The following is a 20,782-nucleotide window of genomic DNA, read 5'->3' as shown; positions in this document are numbered from 1 at the left end:
GCGCCTGTGCGGGTGGCCGGTGGGGGGAGAGGTGGTGACGACCTTGCGCGGGCCGGGGGGTCGTCGAGCCGCGACGGCTGGGTCGTCCTTGACCTCGACCACGAGTCCGCGTGGGACCCTGCCCCCTGTCCCCTGTCCGCCCTCGTCACTCGCCTGCAGCTAGCAGTCCTGTGTGTGTCCACGTATTACTAGGGACCGGAAAAATTCGCGGGTTCCATGACCTCTAGGATGAACTCCATAGGTCTACGTACACTCGGTCAAATGCCACCCTCTCATTGGCTGCTGTCTTGTGAAGGTGTCCCAACGTAGCGGCCTGTGATTCGATACAGCTGCGGTTGAGTGTTTCTCACTGGCCCAGAATCATCCAGGTGAGTTCTGAGCCAATAGCAGAGGCAGCACTAAGTTATAACTAGAGACCTGCAAAATTCGCGGTTTCAATGGCCTTCAGGATAGACTGCACATTTCTCTGTACACTCGGCCAAATAACGCAAGTTCATTGGCTGCCGACTTGTAAGTCGTCTCAGCTGGTTTGTCTGTGATTCGATCCTTCTTTGGTTGAGGGTTTATAACTGGTTGAGATTCGTCCAGATAAACAGTAAACCAATAGCAAAATTATCTAAGAGGTATATGTGTTTGAATTCTAGCCTATCACCGAATGAATCCGCGAATTTTGCAGGTCTCTAGTTATAACTATTTGAATTTCAGGCTGTCGTGAAATGAATCCGCGAATTTTTCCGGTCTCTACGTATTACCAGTCTGGAGAAAACACACTCGCCTCAGTAATCACCAGACCAAACAACAATAATGTGGGGATAAATACATAGGTCCACGAATTTCCCACGAAAAATCATGAACACTCATTAGACTGCAATAAGGTTTATGCCAGCGGCCGACGCCATTGGTTTATTTTTAAGCAAGTGTCTTATTTGAAGCACATGCTTCTTTCCACACGCTGAATGGCTGTAGTTCGTGTATCAACCGTAAACGTGTACGTAAAAATAAAATAATGACCTGTAACAGGACATACACATTTTTTTCACAACTGAAAATATTTTTTTTATAAATTTCAGAGCGGAAAAAAAGTTGAGTTTAATGATCTATTAAGAGGTTAAATTTCATGGTCGCCAATCTAATCATATATATTATTACGCTCATCACTGGCTCACTGACTGACTCTATAGCGCTGTGTTTTACTCCGCTGTGTGTGTGTGAAGAAATCCATTTGAATTTTTCACTGAAAGATGGCGCTAGAAATTATTTTTGTTTTTAAATTGCGAGTTTGTAACAATTTGTACTTTATTAATCTTTTAGATATAAAAAAACTCACTAGCATAAAATAAAAGTGCGAATTTCGTTGCTATATTATACAACTAATCAATAAGGAAAATATGATTGAGTTGTTAGCGACATGGTCGTGAGGACCGTGCAAGCCCCGAGGGGGGCGAGTGTGGTGCAGCGTGGTGCAGTGTGGTGCAGTCTGGTGGTGCCCGTGTGTTGCAGACTCGCTGCAGCCGCCGCGCTTCATCGTGGAGCCGTCCTCGGCCAGCAGCATCGTGGCGGAGGGCGGCACCAAGATCCTGCAGTGCCACGCGCAAGGTACCTGCCCTTGCCTGCCGCTCCCTGCATCTCCCTGCATCTCCCTGCCTCCGCCCCCACTAGCCCCTAGTTCCTGGCCCGCGCCTGTCCCGTCATCTCACAGTGTTGCCGTGTTCAACTGGTTCGCTTACTGCTTTCCTGTGTAATTTTATTAATTTTCTCGAAATTTTTAACATATTGTTATTTAGAGTGAGTAATTGTTATACACCTAATAAAAAAAATATATAATTTTTTTAAGGAGTGAGGCACCATTAAAAAATGAAGGAGGAAATTTTAATTGTTAAAAGATAAACTCGTAGCTTATTGGTCATTTAGCTGATGTAAGCCACGCTACAAAGCTGTGCACTCCGAAAGTAATTTAATTATTTTTTTTTTGTGCTGAGCTCGTGGAGTTTCCGCGTCACTGGCGGACAGGAACATCGGGAATTCGTAAACTGTCATCCTCCGCGGCCCGCTTTGTTGTCGGCCGCGTGTTTCGGACCGACGGCCGGCGCTGGAAGGTATTCTTAGCCCCGCGCGCGGGTCGATACTGCCACCAATCACGGGCCGGCGCGGATTAATTTCCGCGCTGGGCCGCTCCAATATCCGATACCGCCTTTCTGCCGAGAGCGTCTTGTTTGCTCGGCCAGACTTTCCCCGCGACCTTCGTCTGTGCGCGGGCGCTGGCCCTGTGCTTGTTCAGCTACTTCCCTCGTACCTCACTCCACTCTGCACAATGCCGAGGGAACACCCATCGTCAATTCATATATGTAATGTCAACTTGAGCGAGAAGTAAGTCCCGTAGTTACTTCTAAGTAATGTTACATTGTTGCCGTCACCCCCTGCCGCCAATACGGAAGGAATGTTGGAGGCGGGTTGTTCAGGAGCGGGTTCTTGGCCCACGCGGCTATGAGCCTGAGCTGTTTGTCACTCGGGTCGCCGTAACTGATGGTTAGAGACCGGAAAAATTCGCGGATTCATTCGTGCGATAGGCTATAAGTCGAATACATATACCTTTCAGATGATTTTTCTATCGGCTTACTGTTAATCTGGACGAATCTCAACCAGTTATAAACCTCCAACCGAATAGAAGGATCGAATCACAGACAAACCAGCTGAGACGACTTACAAGTCAGCAGCCAATGAAATGGCGTTATTTGGCCGAGTGCACAGGGAAATGTGCAGTCTATCCTGAAGGCCATTGAAACCGCGAATTGTTCCGGGCTCTACTGACGGTGAATACGGCAGTTTGTTTCCCGGAGAGCTAGCCGAGGGCTCGTCCCAGATGGGTTGTCGGAAACAAGCGACCTGGCGATGACTGACGTTACCGGCAGTCTGCACCGCCTCGAGTCAGCGGCAGGGGACCTGGTGTGAGTCCGGGTCGAGCAGCACTCGCGGTGTTGACTCCTCGACACAGCAGTGCTTGCACGCCCGAGTCTTCAAAGTGTCGGCACTCACCGAAAGCCACGAAGTACATGCCGCGGAACGCTGAGTCGGGGAAGATGCGCGCCGCGGGATGCACAGCCTCCACAATGGAGCCGTGTCGAGTGGTGAGGTTCCAGACGGGAGATGACGGTGGAGGCGCGGGCAATGCCGGTGCGGAGGGGCGGAGGGCTACTGCCACCCGGGTCGCTCTTCCGCGCGGCGACTCAGGCCAGCGCACATAGTTGCTTGTAATAGCACAACACGGGAAACACTGGCCAATCAGCATTGCCGAAGCGCGAGACACTTTACTGCATTGCTTTCCAGCTGTTTTACACTCCACGCTGCTGCATGCCACTTCTGGAAACTAGTTTCACGCACTTAAAAAAAAAAAAAAACCGTAGGTGCACTTCTACGCCGCCAGGTTCGCGGCAATAGCTTGTCCTTATTACGATGTTGGAGTCTACTCACACGAACGCGCGGAGTGTGACGCAATCCTCGAACTGTGGCCACCGAAAACCGTCGCTTCACGTGTTTTACGCAGGGTTGTGTTTGAGAACTGGGGAAAATCACGTGTGTTTGTGTTTCCAACTGAGTTACTGATTTCTTGTCTTCTGCGCGTGATGCCATCATTGGCTTGAATTTCGAATCCAGTTGTTGTAAACAAAGCCAAGTGGGGTTGTTTACCATCGGCCAGGGTCATCGTAACAAGAGGGGTGGAGAACATGACGCCTACCAGACACCAGACTTGCCCCAGTTTAATTTAGAGATATTTTTTTAATGGATGAAGCACAGTTATGGCAGATGACGTTTACAGTCTGTAGATATAGATTTTTCTTTTTTAAAAATTTGGGACTTGGCCACACGATGTTTTATAATCCCGACGACCATTCATTGTCTAGTTCCGCCTGAGCCGAGCGTGCAAGAACCGGCCAACCACCGTGCGAAAAAATCTTCTACAATATCAAACAGGTTAAGGCGGGCTTTTTAACTAATTGTTCGTAATTATATTTAAACAAAATTATTTAAATTAAATTTGCAAAAACTATGAATAATATTTGAAAATTAAAAAAAAAGTATGCAATTTTTCATCAATGTTTTCTTATGACGTTATCACGTAAAATTAACGTCCGTAAACCGACTTTGCAGACAACCCCCCCTCCCTTTTTTTTTGGCGACTGACTACCGCGAGAAGTCTTCCCGGAGCCGCCATTGTCCGCGGCGGACAATTGTTGAGAGTTGCCATGGGCGGACTCGAGACACACGCGCTAGTGTAAGGCCGGGGGGTCGTCAGCTGGGCTGCCGTGCTGGTCTCCCCCACAAGGGGAGCTATCGGCGCTATCTCCAGACGTGAAAGGCCCTCTTGTTCCCCGCGCTGCGGCCCCGGGAGACTGCGGGCCTATCTGCCGGCAAGTTCCCCCGCGCAGCCTCGCTGTGCTTCCACTGCAGCTCGCCTCGCGAACCAGCTGCTCATTTATACTACAGCACACTTGTGAAACACGTGGCTGTGGGTATTTTTGCACACATGAAGGGGGTTTTTTTCTCTCTCGAGATAATACGAAAATTGGTGCATATATTTATATTTTTATTAGTGTTTCATTCAAGCATAATTTTTATTTGATCCATGCAATAGATAAACGAATTTTTTTTTTTTAAAAAAAAGGGTGTTGTCTATAAATTCGGTTAACGGACGATAATTTTACGCGATAACGTCATAAGAAAACATTGATGAAAATTTTTCATACTGTTTTAATTTTCAAATATTATTTACAGTTTTTGCAAATTAAATTTAATTGATCTGTTTAAATATAATCACGAACAATTAGTTAGAAAGCCCGCCTTAACCTGTTTGATATTATAGAACATTTTCACGCACGGTGGTTGGCCGGTTCTTGCACGCTCGGCTTCAGGCGGAACGTGACAATTTTTCGTGCGTGCAGCCGGCGTTCATCGATTTACAAGGCGTTATCACGTCAAAATGGACTTTATTTTGTTACATTATGCTCATTAACTTGCGCAGTAAAATACTGGGTATCAGGGGCGCGCCCATGAAAAATTTTAAATAAAAAAAATTGGTTGTCTGTAAAGTCGGCTTACGGACGATAGTTTAACGTGACGTCATAACAAAACATTGATGAAATGATTGCATACTTTTATGAATAAAATTGAATCATTTTTATTTTAATAATAAAAGAATAAATACTTGAAAGTATACTTAATAAGATTTTTAAAATGCAAGGATAATTAACCTTTATTGCCGAATTTGTTGTAATAAGCAATGAAAATCACGTTGACTTTTCACTTCACTTTATAAACAGTCGACGAAACAGTTCACGTGTAGATGTAAGTTGTGTGCTGCCGCTGTCTTTCTTCTCCTCGGACGCATAGGCCAATCGAGTGGAAGAGAGATAGATGCGGCGCAAGCGTACGAGCGTAACGGGACACAGCGAAACGGAACAATGTGCGTAACGGGACACTTTTTCGTGCGTGCAGCCAGCGTTCATAGATTTATTAAACGTTGTCACGTCAAAACATTTTTTTTTTGTAATCCACCCTGGAACTTAAATTCCGACCTTAATTTTGCTAATTCATCTAACAATTCTATCGTAACAAATTAATCTCCGGTTTAATAAATACTGAAGATCGAATCCTTGTGTAATCGCGTCATATTACGAGACAGTGAAATATTTTAATTCAATTATATCAGTATTTTTTATTTATTTTAATGTCTATTTTTTTTTTAGAAAACATATAAAAAAATTAGCTCTTGCAAATTAGTGCACGTGATAGAAGTGAAACGTCTTTGGCAATTGAAACCTCGACTCGTGAGTATATCGTAAGGCAGAGAAATATATATATATGTATATATATGTATGTATATATATGTATATATATATATATATATCTTTGGCCAAGTATCTATTCCCTGTCCTTTTCGCGTCGGGAACTTTTCACAACAATGTTTGACGAAAACGTAGCATTAACAATGTGGTGTTGGAATGTAACTCTGATGGCGGGAATGGAAAGTGCCGTCGCGACTCGCGGGGGGGCAACGGCCGCGGGGCGCGTGTCGGGGGCGGAGCCCAGGAGCGCCTCCGGCCATCGCCGCGTCATTTGCATGCGGCTATAAATACCCCGCACCTGGGGCCGGGTGTTCGCCCCCTGAGCCCTCGACACCGGGAGACCTGGAGCCCGCGACCAGAACTTCCGACCTCCGTATAAAGTCCATACATGTAGCTTGGCTTATGGGTTGTATAGCCGCGTCCTTGCCGAATAATTCACCGACGTTTCGGTTGACATTGCAGTCGCCATCATCAGGGAGCAGTTACCTACAGTAGGTAACTGCTCCCTGATGATGGCGACTTGCAATGTCGACCGAAACGTTGGTGAATTATTTGCCAAGGACACGGCTACAACCCAGAAGCCATGCTACTTCTGACAATGGCTGTGAAAGCCTAAGAACATTATTAAAGTCCATAGATTCCACCACTTAAAAGAAAAAAAGAAGAAAAACTAATTTCAGAAATTTTTCGCGGCGCGTTTGACCTGACCGCATTTTCAAATAAATGTCGAGTTTTGTTAGGCATGAAACTCCCGGTAGAGATTCTAAGCACTCAAGGTATTTGCATCACATGTCAGCAACCTCGCAATGGCCAGTGCACGACGAGAAGACTACGCGCCAGGACAGAGGAGACACATACCCCTGGCAGGCTAGTACTCAGCTCTAGTCCTCACCAATTGTTTTTTTAATTTATTTATTTTTGCTGTGGTTTAACGACTCGGTATCAAAAACAACCCTAGGCCAAGCTATTTTCTTCCAGGAAACAACCTTAGTCGCAGTGTACTGTGGGAAACAAGGACGCCTGAAATTTATGTGGGATGTAATAGTAGTAGTGCATGTGAACACAGTTAGTGTTTACAAAATATGAATGAATGGCAATGTTTTTTTTTGTTTCCTGAAATATCAAGTTCATATCAGGTTTTTTTAAAATATGAAACCACACAAATTTTAATATTGAATTTTTCATTCATTTTTTTGACATTAAGGTGTAAATAATATCTCCCTGAGCTTTAAAACCGTGTTAACACGCTCGAGGTTGTAATCACCTTGACGAAATAACTGTTTCACGTGGTGAGTTATATGTGTCAGAACAATTAGCACGGTCCACTAACGTTGACTTTCAAGTGCCGCATCACGACTCATGCAAGCTGTGGCACAATATCTGATGATCCAAGTCGGCGCAGCCTGGCCCCTCGACCCAGAGTACGGGACTTGGAGATGAGTGACGTCACCTGTACCCGGGGAGTGACGTCACGACCGGGGCCCGCACTTTCACGAGCCCACTTCCGCTTCTCGCTTCAACTGTTCTCCGGGAGCTCGCTAGGACGGAGCCGTCGGCTGGACTCAGTGGGGTGCAACTCCAGGAAAAAAGTATTGTCAAGTAACATCGGTGGAAATTGTTAATGACTTTCTTCTGGCTCAGTCGTGCTCGGCGAATTTATGTGGAACTTCGCCGAAAGCACAACCTTTCTCTTTTAAGGCTCTCGTAAACACACCGTCGGTCTAATTGGCACACCCTTAACTCCCTGGAGGCAAATTTCAGAAGAGAGAACATACCAAACTTAATGACTCCAACAGTTCTACTAGTTGTAGCAATACGCATACATTAGTTTTCATTTAGAATTCTAGTAATTACAAGGCAAGATTAACATACACTCGTGACTTCTAATGTAAAACAATACTTACACGAACCTTTCATGCTTAAAATCAAAACTGAAATGAAAAACAAACGCTATGCTCTAGTTTTATTATCTTTGCACCACGGACTCGGCAGCAATGCTAGGAGGAAGAAGGTTAGCAAAGAGTAATGAAAATGTTACACTCTAAACACGTTTGCATATAATTCATACAGCGTTTCAGAGTCAGTGTGTCAGAGATGAGCGTATTTGTATTAATAGTACTAAAAACAACACAAAGAAAATAACAATTTCGCAGGGGCGTGTATTCCAAGACCTCCTGGTAAGGTAGCTAATAAGCACCGCCTTGCTGGGACACGACCGTAACCTAACTAGCGGGCCGTGTTCCAGAACGTGTCCTACCCAAAATCGGCATCAGTTTTAATAAGTGGTGCCTTGTGCGAGGCTCGAAGCTGGTTCCAACGCACGCTAGCGAACGTTTCGCAACAATCGATACAATTGCTAGGGCAAAAAATTGGTTGTCTGTAAAGTCGGTTTACGGACGATAGTTTAACGTGACAACGTCATAACAAAACATTGATGAAAATTTGCATACTTTTTAATTTTCAAATATTATCTACATTTTTTTGCAAATTAAATTTAAATAATTTGTTTAAATATAATCACGAACAATTAGTTAAAAAAGCCCGCCTTAACCTGTTTGATATTATAGAAGATTTTCTCGCACGGTGGTTGGCCGGTTCTTGCACGCCCGGCTCAGGGCGGAATGTGACAATTTTTTGTGCGTGCAGCCGGCGTTCATCCATTTATAAGACGTTATCACGTCAAAAAAAAAAGTGGGCTCTGCGCATGCGCGGAATTCGGGCAACGGATAGGACAAGTGAATCCGTCCCCTGGTAACAAGGGACTGGTCTTGGTACACCGGCCTCGCTACTGGTGACGTGGTGACGCTGTGGTCGTTGGGACTCGATGGAGTGGCGGTGCGTGGCTTTGTGAGGCGGGTTTCCGGTGCGTGGCGAGTGGCGGCCAACCTGCTCCCCCCTCCTCTTCATCACTGGGACTGCTCGACGCTCCATTGTTCCCGACACGACACCCGAGCCCTGCTAGGGCGAGGGCTAGGGCTGTCTCCCTGTCTGCCCGCCGGGCTAACACCACATTACTAGAGACCGGAAAAATTCGCGGATTCATTCGGCGATAGGCTAGAAGTCAAATACATATACCTTTCAGATGATTTTGCTATTGGCTTACTGTTCATCTGTACGAATCTCAACCAATTATAAATCCTCAACTAAAGAAGGATCAAATCACAGACAAACCAGCTGAGACGACTCAAAAGTCAGCAGCCAATGAATTGGCGTTATTTGGCCAAGTGTACAGCGGAATGTGCAGTCTATCCTGAAGGCTATTGAAACCGCGAATTTTTCCTGTCCCTACACATTACACATTCTTCACTGCTGAACGCCCGCTTTTTGCATCATACAAATATACCTACCGCATATATTTTTTTTTTCCTTCGTAATTATCTTAGCAAAGTATTATTATTATTGTTTTTGTGCAGTACCGGCAAGGAGAATGGAATATATATATATATATATATATATATATATATATATATATATATATATATATATATAAAACTGGAACTTTCTAGGATTTAAAGTCAAATATAATATATGATATGGTTTAATTTCTTTCAGAAAAAAAAAGTATTAAGTTTTACCTTGCTTTTTAGAATCCTCGGAAATTTTCTGATTTTGAAAGGCCGAATAAAATTAAATAAATAACCTGAACAAAATAATCTGAAATAAATTTAAACCACACCACGCCATAGTGACCAGCATTGTCTTTCAACCCAAACATTTTCAGTTATTTATTCCATTAGATTCTCCTTATCCATACTGCACAATAACAATATTAAATACTCTGCCAGCTAATAATGCAAAAAGTATGAACCATACATATTTATTTCATTTTGTTGAATTTCGGCGGTTTAAAAAGCCTACAAGTTTAACCGTTTAAACTGTAAATTAAAAATAATAACCTGGAACGGGACATACCCCCGCAAAGAAAACTTTTTAAAAATTAAATATGGTTTATTGCGTTTTATTTCTAAACACACCATAAAAATCACTCATTAACGGTCACTTCACTAATATTTCGAATTAGTATTCACATTACGTTCAGTTAAGTGATCTCAAAAAGTGACTCGGCAACATCGCAAAACTGTCTGTTTCCAGCATTAAAAGTTAAAGGTTTTATTTGTTGAGCCACTTTATTTTGTTTTGTCTTAAAAATAATATTTTTATGTTGCGCAGTTAAGGTAAAGGCAGATAAATAAAATCGTGGCATAATTTGCTTCAAACTCATGCAGACTAACTGAAATATATACTTATGTAGTGGTGTAAACATATTAAAGAATTTAACTTGGACTACCAAAATTGCAAAGCAAGAAGATAAACATACATAATAGTGACCACACTCACAACTTTTATTTTTCAAATAGTTAAAAAAACAAAAAAAAATGCCATGCAATACAATTTTTATACTAGACTATAAAGTGTCGTGGTATATATAACATCATGTCAGTGTTAATAAGACTGCTGATAGTCGCTCTACCACTCTGGTTCTGGGGTAGAGCGCCTGCCTTGTAACTTGTAGGACCCGGGTTCGCGCCCCGGCTCCTCCAAGGCGGATTGCCCAGACTAAATGGTGGCATTTTCTCTGGTAGGAATACAATCCCTTGTAACAAGTCAGGCTACCAAAGAAACGGTGGGTGGAACAGAAAAAAAACCTTACAGGCGGCTTCCAAATGGAGAGCCCGTTTATTTTCTTGGGCTCCCCATGCGGTGGCCATTCGGGGGGTTTCTACGGGGGAACTGAGTTTTGCAAAAAATAATATTTATATATGTTTTTTAGTTTTTAGTAACTTTTAGTAGCATTATCATTCTACCATGTTATAAATAAAGCTCAAACAAAAATTTAAAACATTATTTTTTTTGCGTTTGTACATAAAATATTTGAATTAAGTCAGTCATTGAGTGGTTGTATACCGATGTCGTGTGTTCAACCATTTATCGGTATATATTTTCTTGAAGTATTATTGACAGTTAAATTTTAGTTACAAACTATTGACCAATACCTTTTTTATGTAGTATTTTATAAGTTTTCGACAAAATAAATTTTAATAGGTACCTACATGAATATAGTTTCCAATCAGGAAGATCGTCTTTAACACATACAAATATAATATATATACTTATATGTGTGTGTATCAGTATAAATCCAGATGTAAATAAAATATTCTATTTATTTCAACATGAGCAAAAGCCTTTGATACTTTCCAATGATTAAAACATTATCAATTTTAGGCCTCGTCAAGCAATGCGTGGTGTGTGTGTGTGTATATATATATATATATATATTATAATTATCATACAGTCAAATTTTCAAATGCAATTTCATGGTATTAGGTGTTCCGCAAAGAAGTTGTTTATCTCAACTACTCTTTAATATTTAATAAATGATATTCCTACTGTCATCATAATTGATCAAGAAAAGATGCTGATGAAAAAATAAATATAATTGGGAAATATGTTTGTGAAACTATTCAGCAAGATATTTCAGCTGTCAAGATCTGATTTTCAAGTTAAAAAAACGTCTCTGAATTATTGTATAACCTTTAGTAAAAAAACTAATTAAATTAATCTGAATTATCACATAGCAAGTAATGACATTAAACGTGGTGTCCTGTTTTGAGACCTTCGAGTTATATTGGATGCCAAGATTTTTTTTCACGAACATGTAGATACTATTAGCAACACATGAAGATATTTAGGTCTTATTAAATTTATATCTTTCCCTGCATCGTCTAATTTGAATTGGAATATAATTAAAAAAGGACCTTGAAGGCTGGTGGAGTAGGACGAGGGGAGGGGCCCTTGGCGCGTGGGAACCTGCGCCCTGAGGGAGTCTCCCCGGACTCCACCCCGGGGACCCCGTCTGGCGCGGGCCCCACCCCCTACCCTTCACCCGCCACTGCACGCAGTCGTGTATTCTGCACTGCTCATTGGCGATACTAGTCAGTAAAATTCACCATCATTGCACAGTCATAATGTACCTATGCTTTACCTGTGTCGGGTTAAGGTCCCCGCCTACCTGGGCATACGTACGGCGCGAAGAGCTTCAGAAATAAACCAAGTGATCAGGCTATCAGAGTGGTGTCTGTTTACAGAAAGCATTAAAAAAAAAATACTCTGAGGACGGATGAGTAAAGTTCCCGCATATACTTTTAGAAGAGTGAAAATGACTAAAACGAGTGTTTTTCAGAATAATTTTTAGGCATGAAACGCCCGGTTCAGTTTCTTAAAAACATTCAAGGGAGTTGCATCACACTCAATTTCTGTCATATAACATTATGGCTACTGCTCAAGTATCACAGTTGGCCTATGCGCACCAGTTCAGAGCCTTGCGCTTAGAGGCGACACAGTGCTAGAAGCACCAGCGAGCGTCACACTTATCATCCCGCCCCAATGACACAGAGGGCCGGGCCTGCTTCCCCCCCCCCCTCCCCACCAGGTCACGTGTGAGCTGCAGGATTGACATCTGGCGGAGATTTAGTAGCTAGGGGACCGCCTCCTCTTATTTAGAAGGGGGGGGGGAGAAGGGGAAGTAGATTCGATTATATGAACCTTTATAGTACGATAACTTAATATTGAGTGCAGTATTCAGTCAAACTCGTGAGATGTAATCATGGAGGCAGTAGTTGTCAGCAGACTGCATGCTGTGGCGTAGTTGAAGTCGCCTTGTTGTTCCTCCCAGAACAATCAGGAAATGCGATGTGTTTAGTGTAGTTTTATTGTCCAAGTCGACTACAAAAATATACAATTACATTGTGCATGTAGTATAGGACTCGTCAAGAATATTAAACGTTATGAATACACATTTAAGTAGAATCAAATACACATAAACAAAAATAATAGTAAAAAACAAATAATGTACATCATATCATAATAATAATAATACATTTTTAGCATAGTTTTGCTTCCATAAAATAATTAACAGAATAAAAACTGAATTCCAACAGGAAATCTTTCAGTTTGTTTTCTGATGTAAAAAGTGGCGGAGGTTTGTTATAAAGCCATGCAGCAGCAAGTCCACCATGTTGCAAGCGTGGTGGTGCAGTAGCGGTGTGCGCAGGGTTCCCGCAGCCCCGGTACAAGTGGCTGAAGGACGGCCGGGCGCTGGGCGACTTCACGCAGGACCGCTACTACAAGATCATCAGCACGTCGCGCGCCGACACCGGCAGCTACCAGTGCATCGCCGAGAACGACGTGGGCTCCATCTTCAGCAAGAAGATCCACGTCACCGTCGCCTGTGAGTCTCTCTCTCTCTCTCTCTCTCTCTCTCTCCCGTTCCGACACACCAGACACTCATTTATCCCGTAGTCCGCAGTGGTTACCCAGGGAAATAGGACCCTCCCCCCCCCCCCCGTCAGAATTTGCAAATTTTAAGTTGCCTGATCGTCGTTACCAATTGTTCAATTATTGCAAGAAATTGGATTATTATTATTATTTGAAAATGAGTACGCGGTCATGTGGTAAGGGAAACCTAAGATGTACATCAAGCTCTGCCCCTGCCCGAATATTCACCTTCGGCCAACCTCGGGATTTGTTTTATTTTTGCGCAGGAAAAAAATGAATTCAAATATTAAAAGTGGTCGGTTAGGTTACGGTTAGTTAGGTTAGTATAGCTACATTAAAATAAACAGAGAAATATATATAAATAAACCCGAGGTTGGCCGAAGGTGAATATTCGGGCGTGTTCGGGCAGGGGCAGAACTTGAGGTACATCTTAGGCTTCCCATCCATGTGGTAAGGTCTGGCAACTTCCTATCCTTCTCCTTGGTGGAACCCAAGCTCTCGGCTGCTAGCGAACCAAAGACGCTGGTAACAGTTCGGTTCAGAACCTCGTCAATGGATAGCGTTGTCTTGAATTTGTAACTGCTATCTTTGACGCGTCCGTCACTCCTTGCCCAGGGATTGAAGCTGATGCGTAGCCTTGATGCACCAGAAAGTGCAATCAATGTGACTTATAAATTTGAATTAAGAATAGTGTAAATTTTTTTTAATAAATATAAATTAATAATAGTGTATATAAGAAAAAAAGTATTTTATTTAAAAAAAAAAGCGTGGGGTGCTTTTTAAGATATTATCGAAATGATAATCCTTCTACTCATATATGTCAATAAAATATTTATAACTATTGACACCATGCACCCGACGCTTTTTTTTAAGAATAAAATACATTTTTTTTCTTATATACACTATTATTAATTTATATTTATTAAAAAAATTACACTATTCTTAATTCAAATTTATTAAAATTTATTTTCTATTTTTTTAGTTTGGTTTTCTATATAAAGCGTGTTTTTTATTTTTTTAAAACTATTATTTACTTTCTACTTTTTGGTTTAGTTTATTTATAATTTAAAGTGATACTTCTTTATCGACGTATGAAACAAAATGTCATAACAATGTAAAAAAAAATTGACTGTCATTACATCAATTTACTATTAAAGTATATTTTGAATAGATATTAGCTGCAGCTAAAACATAGGCGTCGCAACCGGGGGGGACGGGGGGAACACGTCCCCCCCCCAATAATAAAAGTCTTCAATTTCGTCCCCTCCAATAATATATTTGGTTTCGTAGTTTCTCCTGATGTTTAAATTAATGATTTTGTGTGGATATAGCACCAGCAGATATGTTAACTGTGTTTTTACAAATTTGTTCTCTGAAAATATTTGTATGAAACATAATTTATATATTGCAACCAACTATAATTAGAAAATTTAGGAAAGAAAAATGCCTTTTTGCACCTTCAGACCCCAAATTTTTCCGGTGGAGGACCTCCCCCCCCATCTCCGCTTTTTTTTTTCTCCAGAGGATGGATATTCCTCAACAACTAAATCAATTGAAGTCCCCCCCCAAAACATATATATCCTTGCGACGCCCACGAGTTGAAAGGAAATACCGAAGCCGCGTGTATTGCTGGGCTGACGCGGCGGCCGCCCGCAGACATGGGCGTGTTCCTGGACCAGTCGGAGCGCGCCGCCGAGGTGCAGGCGGGCAGAGCGGCGGTGCTGCAGCTGCCGCCCCTGGACAGCGACCCGCCGCCGCTCGTCTCCTGGATGACCGCCGACTCCGACTCGCTGCCCTACAGCCGCAAGTTCGCGCTCACCGCCGACAACCGCCTCGTGGTGCTGGCCGCAGAGAAGGCCGACGAGAACGCCTACCGGTGCGTCATTGTTGCTGGGGATGTTACCCGTCAATGTTTAACATGAGAAGCCTAAGATGTGCATCAAGTTCTGTCCCTGCCCGAACACGCCCGAATATTCACCTTCGGCCAACCTCGGGATTTGTTTTATTTTTGCGCAGGAAAAATGAATTCAAATATTAAAAGTGGTCGGTTGGGTTAGTTACATTAAAACACTTTTTTTTTTGAAATGGGGGTCCTCCCCGCCAAAAAAAAAAAGACTCTATTTTAAAAAGAGAATACAAATGGTTAAATGAAGGGGAACATTTGGTACATTTATATATATATATATATATATATATATATATATATATATATATATATATACTAACCTAACTAACCGTCCATAGTGTTTTAAAGTGTTTAATGTAGCTAACCTAACCGACCACTTTTAATATTTGAATTCAATTTTCCTGCGCAAAAATAAAACGAATCCCGAGGTTAGCCGAAGGTGAATATTCGGGCGTTTTCGGGCAGGGACCGAACTTGATGTACATCTTAGGCTTCTCCATCTAAGCGTGGAAGAGACCAAAGTGGTGAGCAAAGCCACGCCCTACGATGAAGCGCGGAGTCACTATAGGAAGACACTGGATAGAGAGCCAAGGCTCGAAGCCAGGCCGGCCATCTTTGGTTTCAGTTTCGCACGGCTTTCTGAAACCACTCGAGGCAAATGCAGAGATGGTTCACTGATAGGTCATGATCAATTATTGTCCTCAATGCCCCTCTTTTGTTTAGTTGTGTGTGTTTTAAGTTTTGTTCTTTAACGACCTTGCTGTTCACGAGACTTCTTGCTGCCTTGCAAATTCCTCCATGTCCACACATTAGCCTGCATGCCACACTGTACATTTTAACAGGAATTTACTTCCTATGGAAATACTGTGGTAAATGCAAAAAAAAAAAAATAACGTTGTGGAAACGTAACACACTTAATTTTAACTAGTTACCATTCCTGGACTTGTCTTCCTAAGGACCCGGGTCCATTCGGATTTTCGTTTTCCATGGTTTCTGAAGCATCCTGGCAACCCCAAGGGGGCTCCTTATCACAGGTCATGGCACATCCCTCTTTGTTGGCTTAGCTGTCGACGAGCAGTTAAGTTTGTAATTGATAAGTTTATCTGCAGAATAAACTTGCGATAGCAAGGTAGCTACTATGCCACTGTTCTCTCCAGATTACTTCTTGTCCCAAGGAGATTCAGGCCAGGAGTAGTCTAAAGCTCCCCACACATGAAGAGTTTTGCAGCTCGGCATACGACTTGCCAGGCAAGGGATGCGAGCGTACCTGAGTATTCATTAATTTGTCTCTATACTACCAGAGCTGCAGAGGGCAGCACCTGCAAGCAGTGCCGTTATTATTTATATTCGTAATATTATAGGGGAACTATCAGGTTGAAGTCCTCAACAAATGCAGAAAGCTGCATTTAGATTTTTGAAAAATACTTATTTAAATGCTGATAATTTCAAATCTGAAAATAAACTTTTGTAATTATATGTGAGTTACCTAACAATTTATTTATTTACAAGAAAAATTATGTGTGTGCAGTATAAAAATTAAATAAAACAAACAAACAAATAATCCCCAAAACAATTTATTACAGAGTATTCATATTTTTTTCAGATTATTTTTAATATTAGAGCATCTAGTTAAAAATTATATCAGTTTAGTTGTTTTTTCATGATTTTACCTCAGTAAAATTTGTAAATCAATACTGATTCAATACTTTACTAAATTCCCAAAATGTGACCTAAATGTGACCTGAATCCTCTTACTTGGAACAAAACCTTATTTTGCGTCATAAAAATGTTCTTTTTACAAGTTCTTCCCTCATATTTTTTTCCCCCAAGAACCCACAGGCCTGGGCGTGTTAGTTGAGGTCTCTCAGTCCTCATCAGAGCTGCAAGCCACTCTGCTGGAGGTGCTTAAAGTAACTTCCTTTAAAAAAAACAATATTAATACTTTAAAATAAAAACATAGATCATATTTGCACTAATTGTGTGTAAAAAGTCCAAATTAGTTATTGGGAGAATTTAGTTCTTTGTTACTGACATATTATGTTAAGAATGGAACTCTGCTAAAAAAATATAGGTATGTATATTAGAAATCCTTATTTGAACTGGCGATCTGTTCATTCAATAAATATAATTTAATAAAAAAAAAAAGCAGGGTTTCACTATACATATTGCACTTTTCAAGGAATAAAAGCAGATTTTTAAAACTGAAAATTGACAAATATGTTAAATGTATTTGAAACTTTATAGGCAATTATGTAATGAATCCACTGAAGTGATACACAGTTAATGTAATTCTGTAGAAGTTATACCTTGAAATATTTGATAGGAGTAAGTTAGCAGATAGTCAAATGGTGAACCCAACATTCCGGAACCCTGCCTCTGAACTGGGGCCGTTGTTGCTGTGCAGGGCGCGGGCCACCAACACGCAGCTCGGCAAGGAGGAGAACAGTGCCTTCATCAGGCTGGTGGTGTCGGGGGCCGCGCCCCGGGAGGTGGCTCCGGAGATCATCGTGAAGCCCCGCGACATGCACGTGGAGAAGGGCCAGGCCTCCGCCCAGCTGCAGTGCATAGCCAATGCTAAGTACGCCTGCCCCCGTCTTGATGATGTGGTTCCTCGTGCTTGGAAACAACTAGTGGGACAGTGCTTCCTTTAGTACCTTCCCCGGGCGTCTGGCCAGAGGAACGTAGGATGGGACGAAAATTGTTTGTAGATTATAAAAAGGGTGAAATATGGAGGATATATATATATATATATATATATATATATATATATATATATATATATATATAAAATTAATTCAATGTGTTTTAAGTGACTGAAAACTGCAAGTAATGACCAAATCACCTAATTTTATGCGTACCTATTCTTGTCATAACTTTTTTATCGGACCTTGAATATTTATAGGGTTTAGGTAATACAACTGTAAAAGTAACTTTACTTTGTATAAATTTTTCAAATATTTTTTCAACGTGTACTGTAATATAAAGATAATAATTAAAATTAGGTGAATTTTAATATTTTATGTGAGTATCGAACATTGACCACTGTATTATTTCATTAAATACAGCCTCAATAAAATGTAATTTTAACTGATTTTACAGGATTTTGGTGCTGAGCATTCTAAATTGGTGTTCTCAGAAACAAATCAAATGATTGTAACATTAATTAAAGACTTCTTGGTAGGTTCGCACCAAAACTCCTGGGCAGCCAGGCTTTTTAAAGTGCCACTGTCAAAATATTTTTTTTTTTTATTATTTCTGAGAATAATGGCTAAGCAAGGAGTGTTCTTTGCTTGCAGACCCCTTCACGTGCTGGAAACGCTCTGGTTCAAAGACGACATTCTGATCGACCACGCGGGGATCGACTACAGCTTCGACGACCCGTGGAACCGAACGCTCTCGCTCCTCGGCACGAACACGACGCACACGGGCAGCTACAAGTGCCAGGCGCGGCTGCGGAGCGGGGAGTTCTCCCCGGTGACAGCGTCCGCCAACGTCGTCATCCTGGGTATGTCTCCACTTGCCCCTTTGAGGCTGTTTCTACCCAGGTTCGGGTGTATGGAAGATTACATTTTATTGGGATATCACTGTTTTATTGAGTACGCCTACATGTGCATGCACGAATCAAGGTAACACTCATGCACATGTGAGCAGCGAGTTTCTCAGTACTTGCCAGAGACGTGTAACATGTTACCTCGGTAGCGAGCAAATTCACGTGTTCTCGTGTTGCAGGTACGCTTATACACAAAATTTAAGGTAGAATTCTTTAAAATGTTGCGGAGCGTGATAATGATAAATATGTACGGCTGGACGTGAATCACATTTAGTTTCCACACCCGCCTATAAAATTCGCTGCCGGAGCAACTACGGTGACTATTGGATCATTCAATTTGGCAGAGCCAAATTTTAAATTATATAACGAAACAGCTTTGATAAAAAGTGAAAAAGACAGAGGCAGGAATGGGGTATAAGATGCTAATGACAAATTGACGGAACAAATGAGTGTGATGAATGGGATCACCCAGAGAAAACTAACCACTACACTCCAACGGCCACCCCATTTCCCACGTGTGAACCCAGACTGTGTTGGTGGCTGGCGACTGATCCGATCACTCAACCACAATGGGCCATATTTACACTAAAAGAGCATTTATATATCAACCTTGTTCTGGAGGGTGATTTACAAACTAAATACTCACCTATAAAATAACCTATGCTTGTGGTGAGTCTTCAACACACAAACCTGGAGGTGGAATTATGATACTTGTATCAGCTACTATTGTTGCTGGATGTATTGATAGTAAGATAGTATAATTGAACCTTAATAGCTGTTTACTAACTTAAACACGTAAATTGTAGACAGTTTTAATAATTCAAGGCTTATACATGTTTATATAGTGCCAAAGATGTGTCACTTTCGTCCAAGGCTCACAGTGGGTGTCTGCTGAGTGTTGTGTTGTGTGTCCGCAGAGAAGCCATCGTTCAACACGAACCTGCGCATAGAGACCCTGGGGGAGTACCGCAGCACTCTGTCGCTGCCGTGCGAAGTGGTCGGCGTGCCCAAGCCCAACATCGTGTGGTTCCGCAACACGGAGCGGGTGGAGGCGATACCAGGCAACAGGTGGGTGCTCTACTGCAGCGCGGGAGCCTTGAACCATGTTGAGGACACAGCTGCGAGGTCATGCCTTAGCCACTTTTCCCGGCACCCTCGCAGCGGTCAGCTGTGACTATTACTTCATTCCACAGTTTCATTGCAGCCTCCCCCGACTGGCCAGTAACACATATCACTTTAAACTTCTGCTGTTCAGTTGCGCTCTCCTTTGAGAGTAAAAATGAGGCAACTAACGTAGCAGTCCAGCATGGTTTTTAATATGTATGCCAATGGTACATTTAAAACTCATTAAGCCAGAAACAATTTTTGTGCTCTTGTTTCCTGTCCCTCAGTGTGAACAAACATTTTTAATTTGCATTATTCTGTTCAAGATAAACAACAGAACCTTCTTTGAGTTGTGACAAGTAGATAGTGTCTGCTTTTTTCTTTTCCTGTAACAACTGTCTCATCGTCGTCTGCACCGTGATATTCCTTCCGTGGAAATCTCTGTGCTGTCTTTACATTTAACATTTGACATTGGCTGATTTTTGGCTTTTTTTTTCCTTTGTGTTTTTGTATTCATCTTTCTTGTCAGTTCTTGCGGTTTCTCTTTGACATACAGTGAAAACCAGCAATGGGATGCATCCCCACTGTGAGAATTATTCAGAAAGTCGAGGCCATGGTTCCCTGATGGTGGTGACTGCCTCGCAGGTTCTCGGTGGCGGAGGACGGCTCTCTGGAGATAAAGAGCCTGCGCATGGAGGACTCGGGGATGTTCCAGTGCCTGGCGGCGAACGAGGCTGGCGAAGGCTCCATCTACACGTGGCTCAAGGTCAAAAGTGAGTCTCTTGTTCGACTGCGTGACTGGATGCAACATCTGAGGTGGCATGTTCCAATGGCAGGGATTGAAAAAATATGTTGCAGTTAAAGGTTTTGTTATCAATTCTTTATGTGGAAAGATTTTTTTTTTTTGTGGCGGTGGGTGGTTTTTTTTAGGAAGGGACTCTAAATTTAACTTGTAATTGATAGTTTTGTAAAACTTAAATGATAAGAATTGTCAACCTGAAAGTGAAATAATAGCATGTTAACATTTATTAGTCCTAAAAAATAGATATGAAAATTACTTACAGTTGTATAGTTCGTAAATAATATAATTTTTATGATGGAAAAGTA

General features: G+C 41.9%; 1 protein-coding gene across 4 annotated transcripts in view; it reads left to right on the top strand.

The window, feature by feature from the left end:
• The window catches only part of LOC134532488 (protein sidekick), a 136,666-nt gene that overhangs the window by 75,340 nt on the left and 40,544 nt on the right, over window positions 1–20,782 (top strand). For all 4 annotated transcript variants that reach the window (XM_063368916.1, XM_063368918.1, XM_063368917.1 and 1 more), the window contains exons 2-8: window positions 1,501–1,596; window positions 12,892–13,068; window positions 14,772–14,991; window positions 17,426–17,599; window positions 18,318–18,526; window positions 19,489–19,639; window positions 20,321–20,448. In XM_063368916.1, coding sequence (XP_063224986.1) covers window positions 1,501–1,596; window positions 12,892–13,068; window positions 14,772–14,991; window positions 17,426–17,599; window positions 18,318–18,526; window positions 19,489–19,639; window positions 20,321–20,448 — 1,155 coding nt within the window. The remainder of the gene's footprint in view (window positions 1–1,500; window positions 1,597–12,891; window positions 13,069–14,771; window positions 14,992–17,425; window positions 17,600–18,317; window positions 18,527–19,488; window positions 19,640–20,320; window positions 20,449–20,782) is intronic.

The sequence above is a fragment of the Bacillus rossius genome, chromosome 6 (genome assembly GCF_032445375.1).
Source record: "Bacillus rossius redtenbacheri isolate Brsri chromosome 6, Brsri_v3, whole genome shotgun sequence".
Classification (NCBI taxonomy): Eukaryota; Metazoa; Arthropoda; class Insecta; order Phasmatodea; family Bacillidae; genus Bacillus; species Bacillus rossius.
Note: the sequence above shows the minus strand (reverse complement) of the source record. Positions and strands in the feature narration are given on the sequence as shown.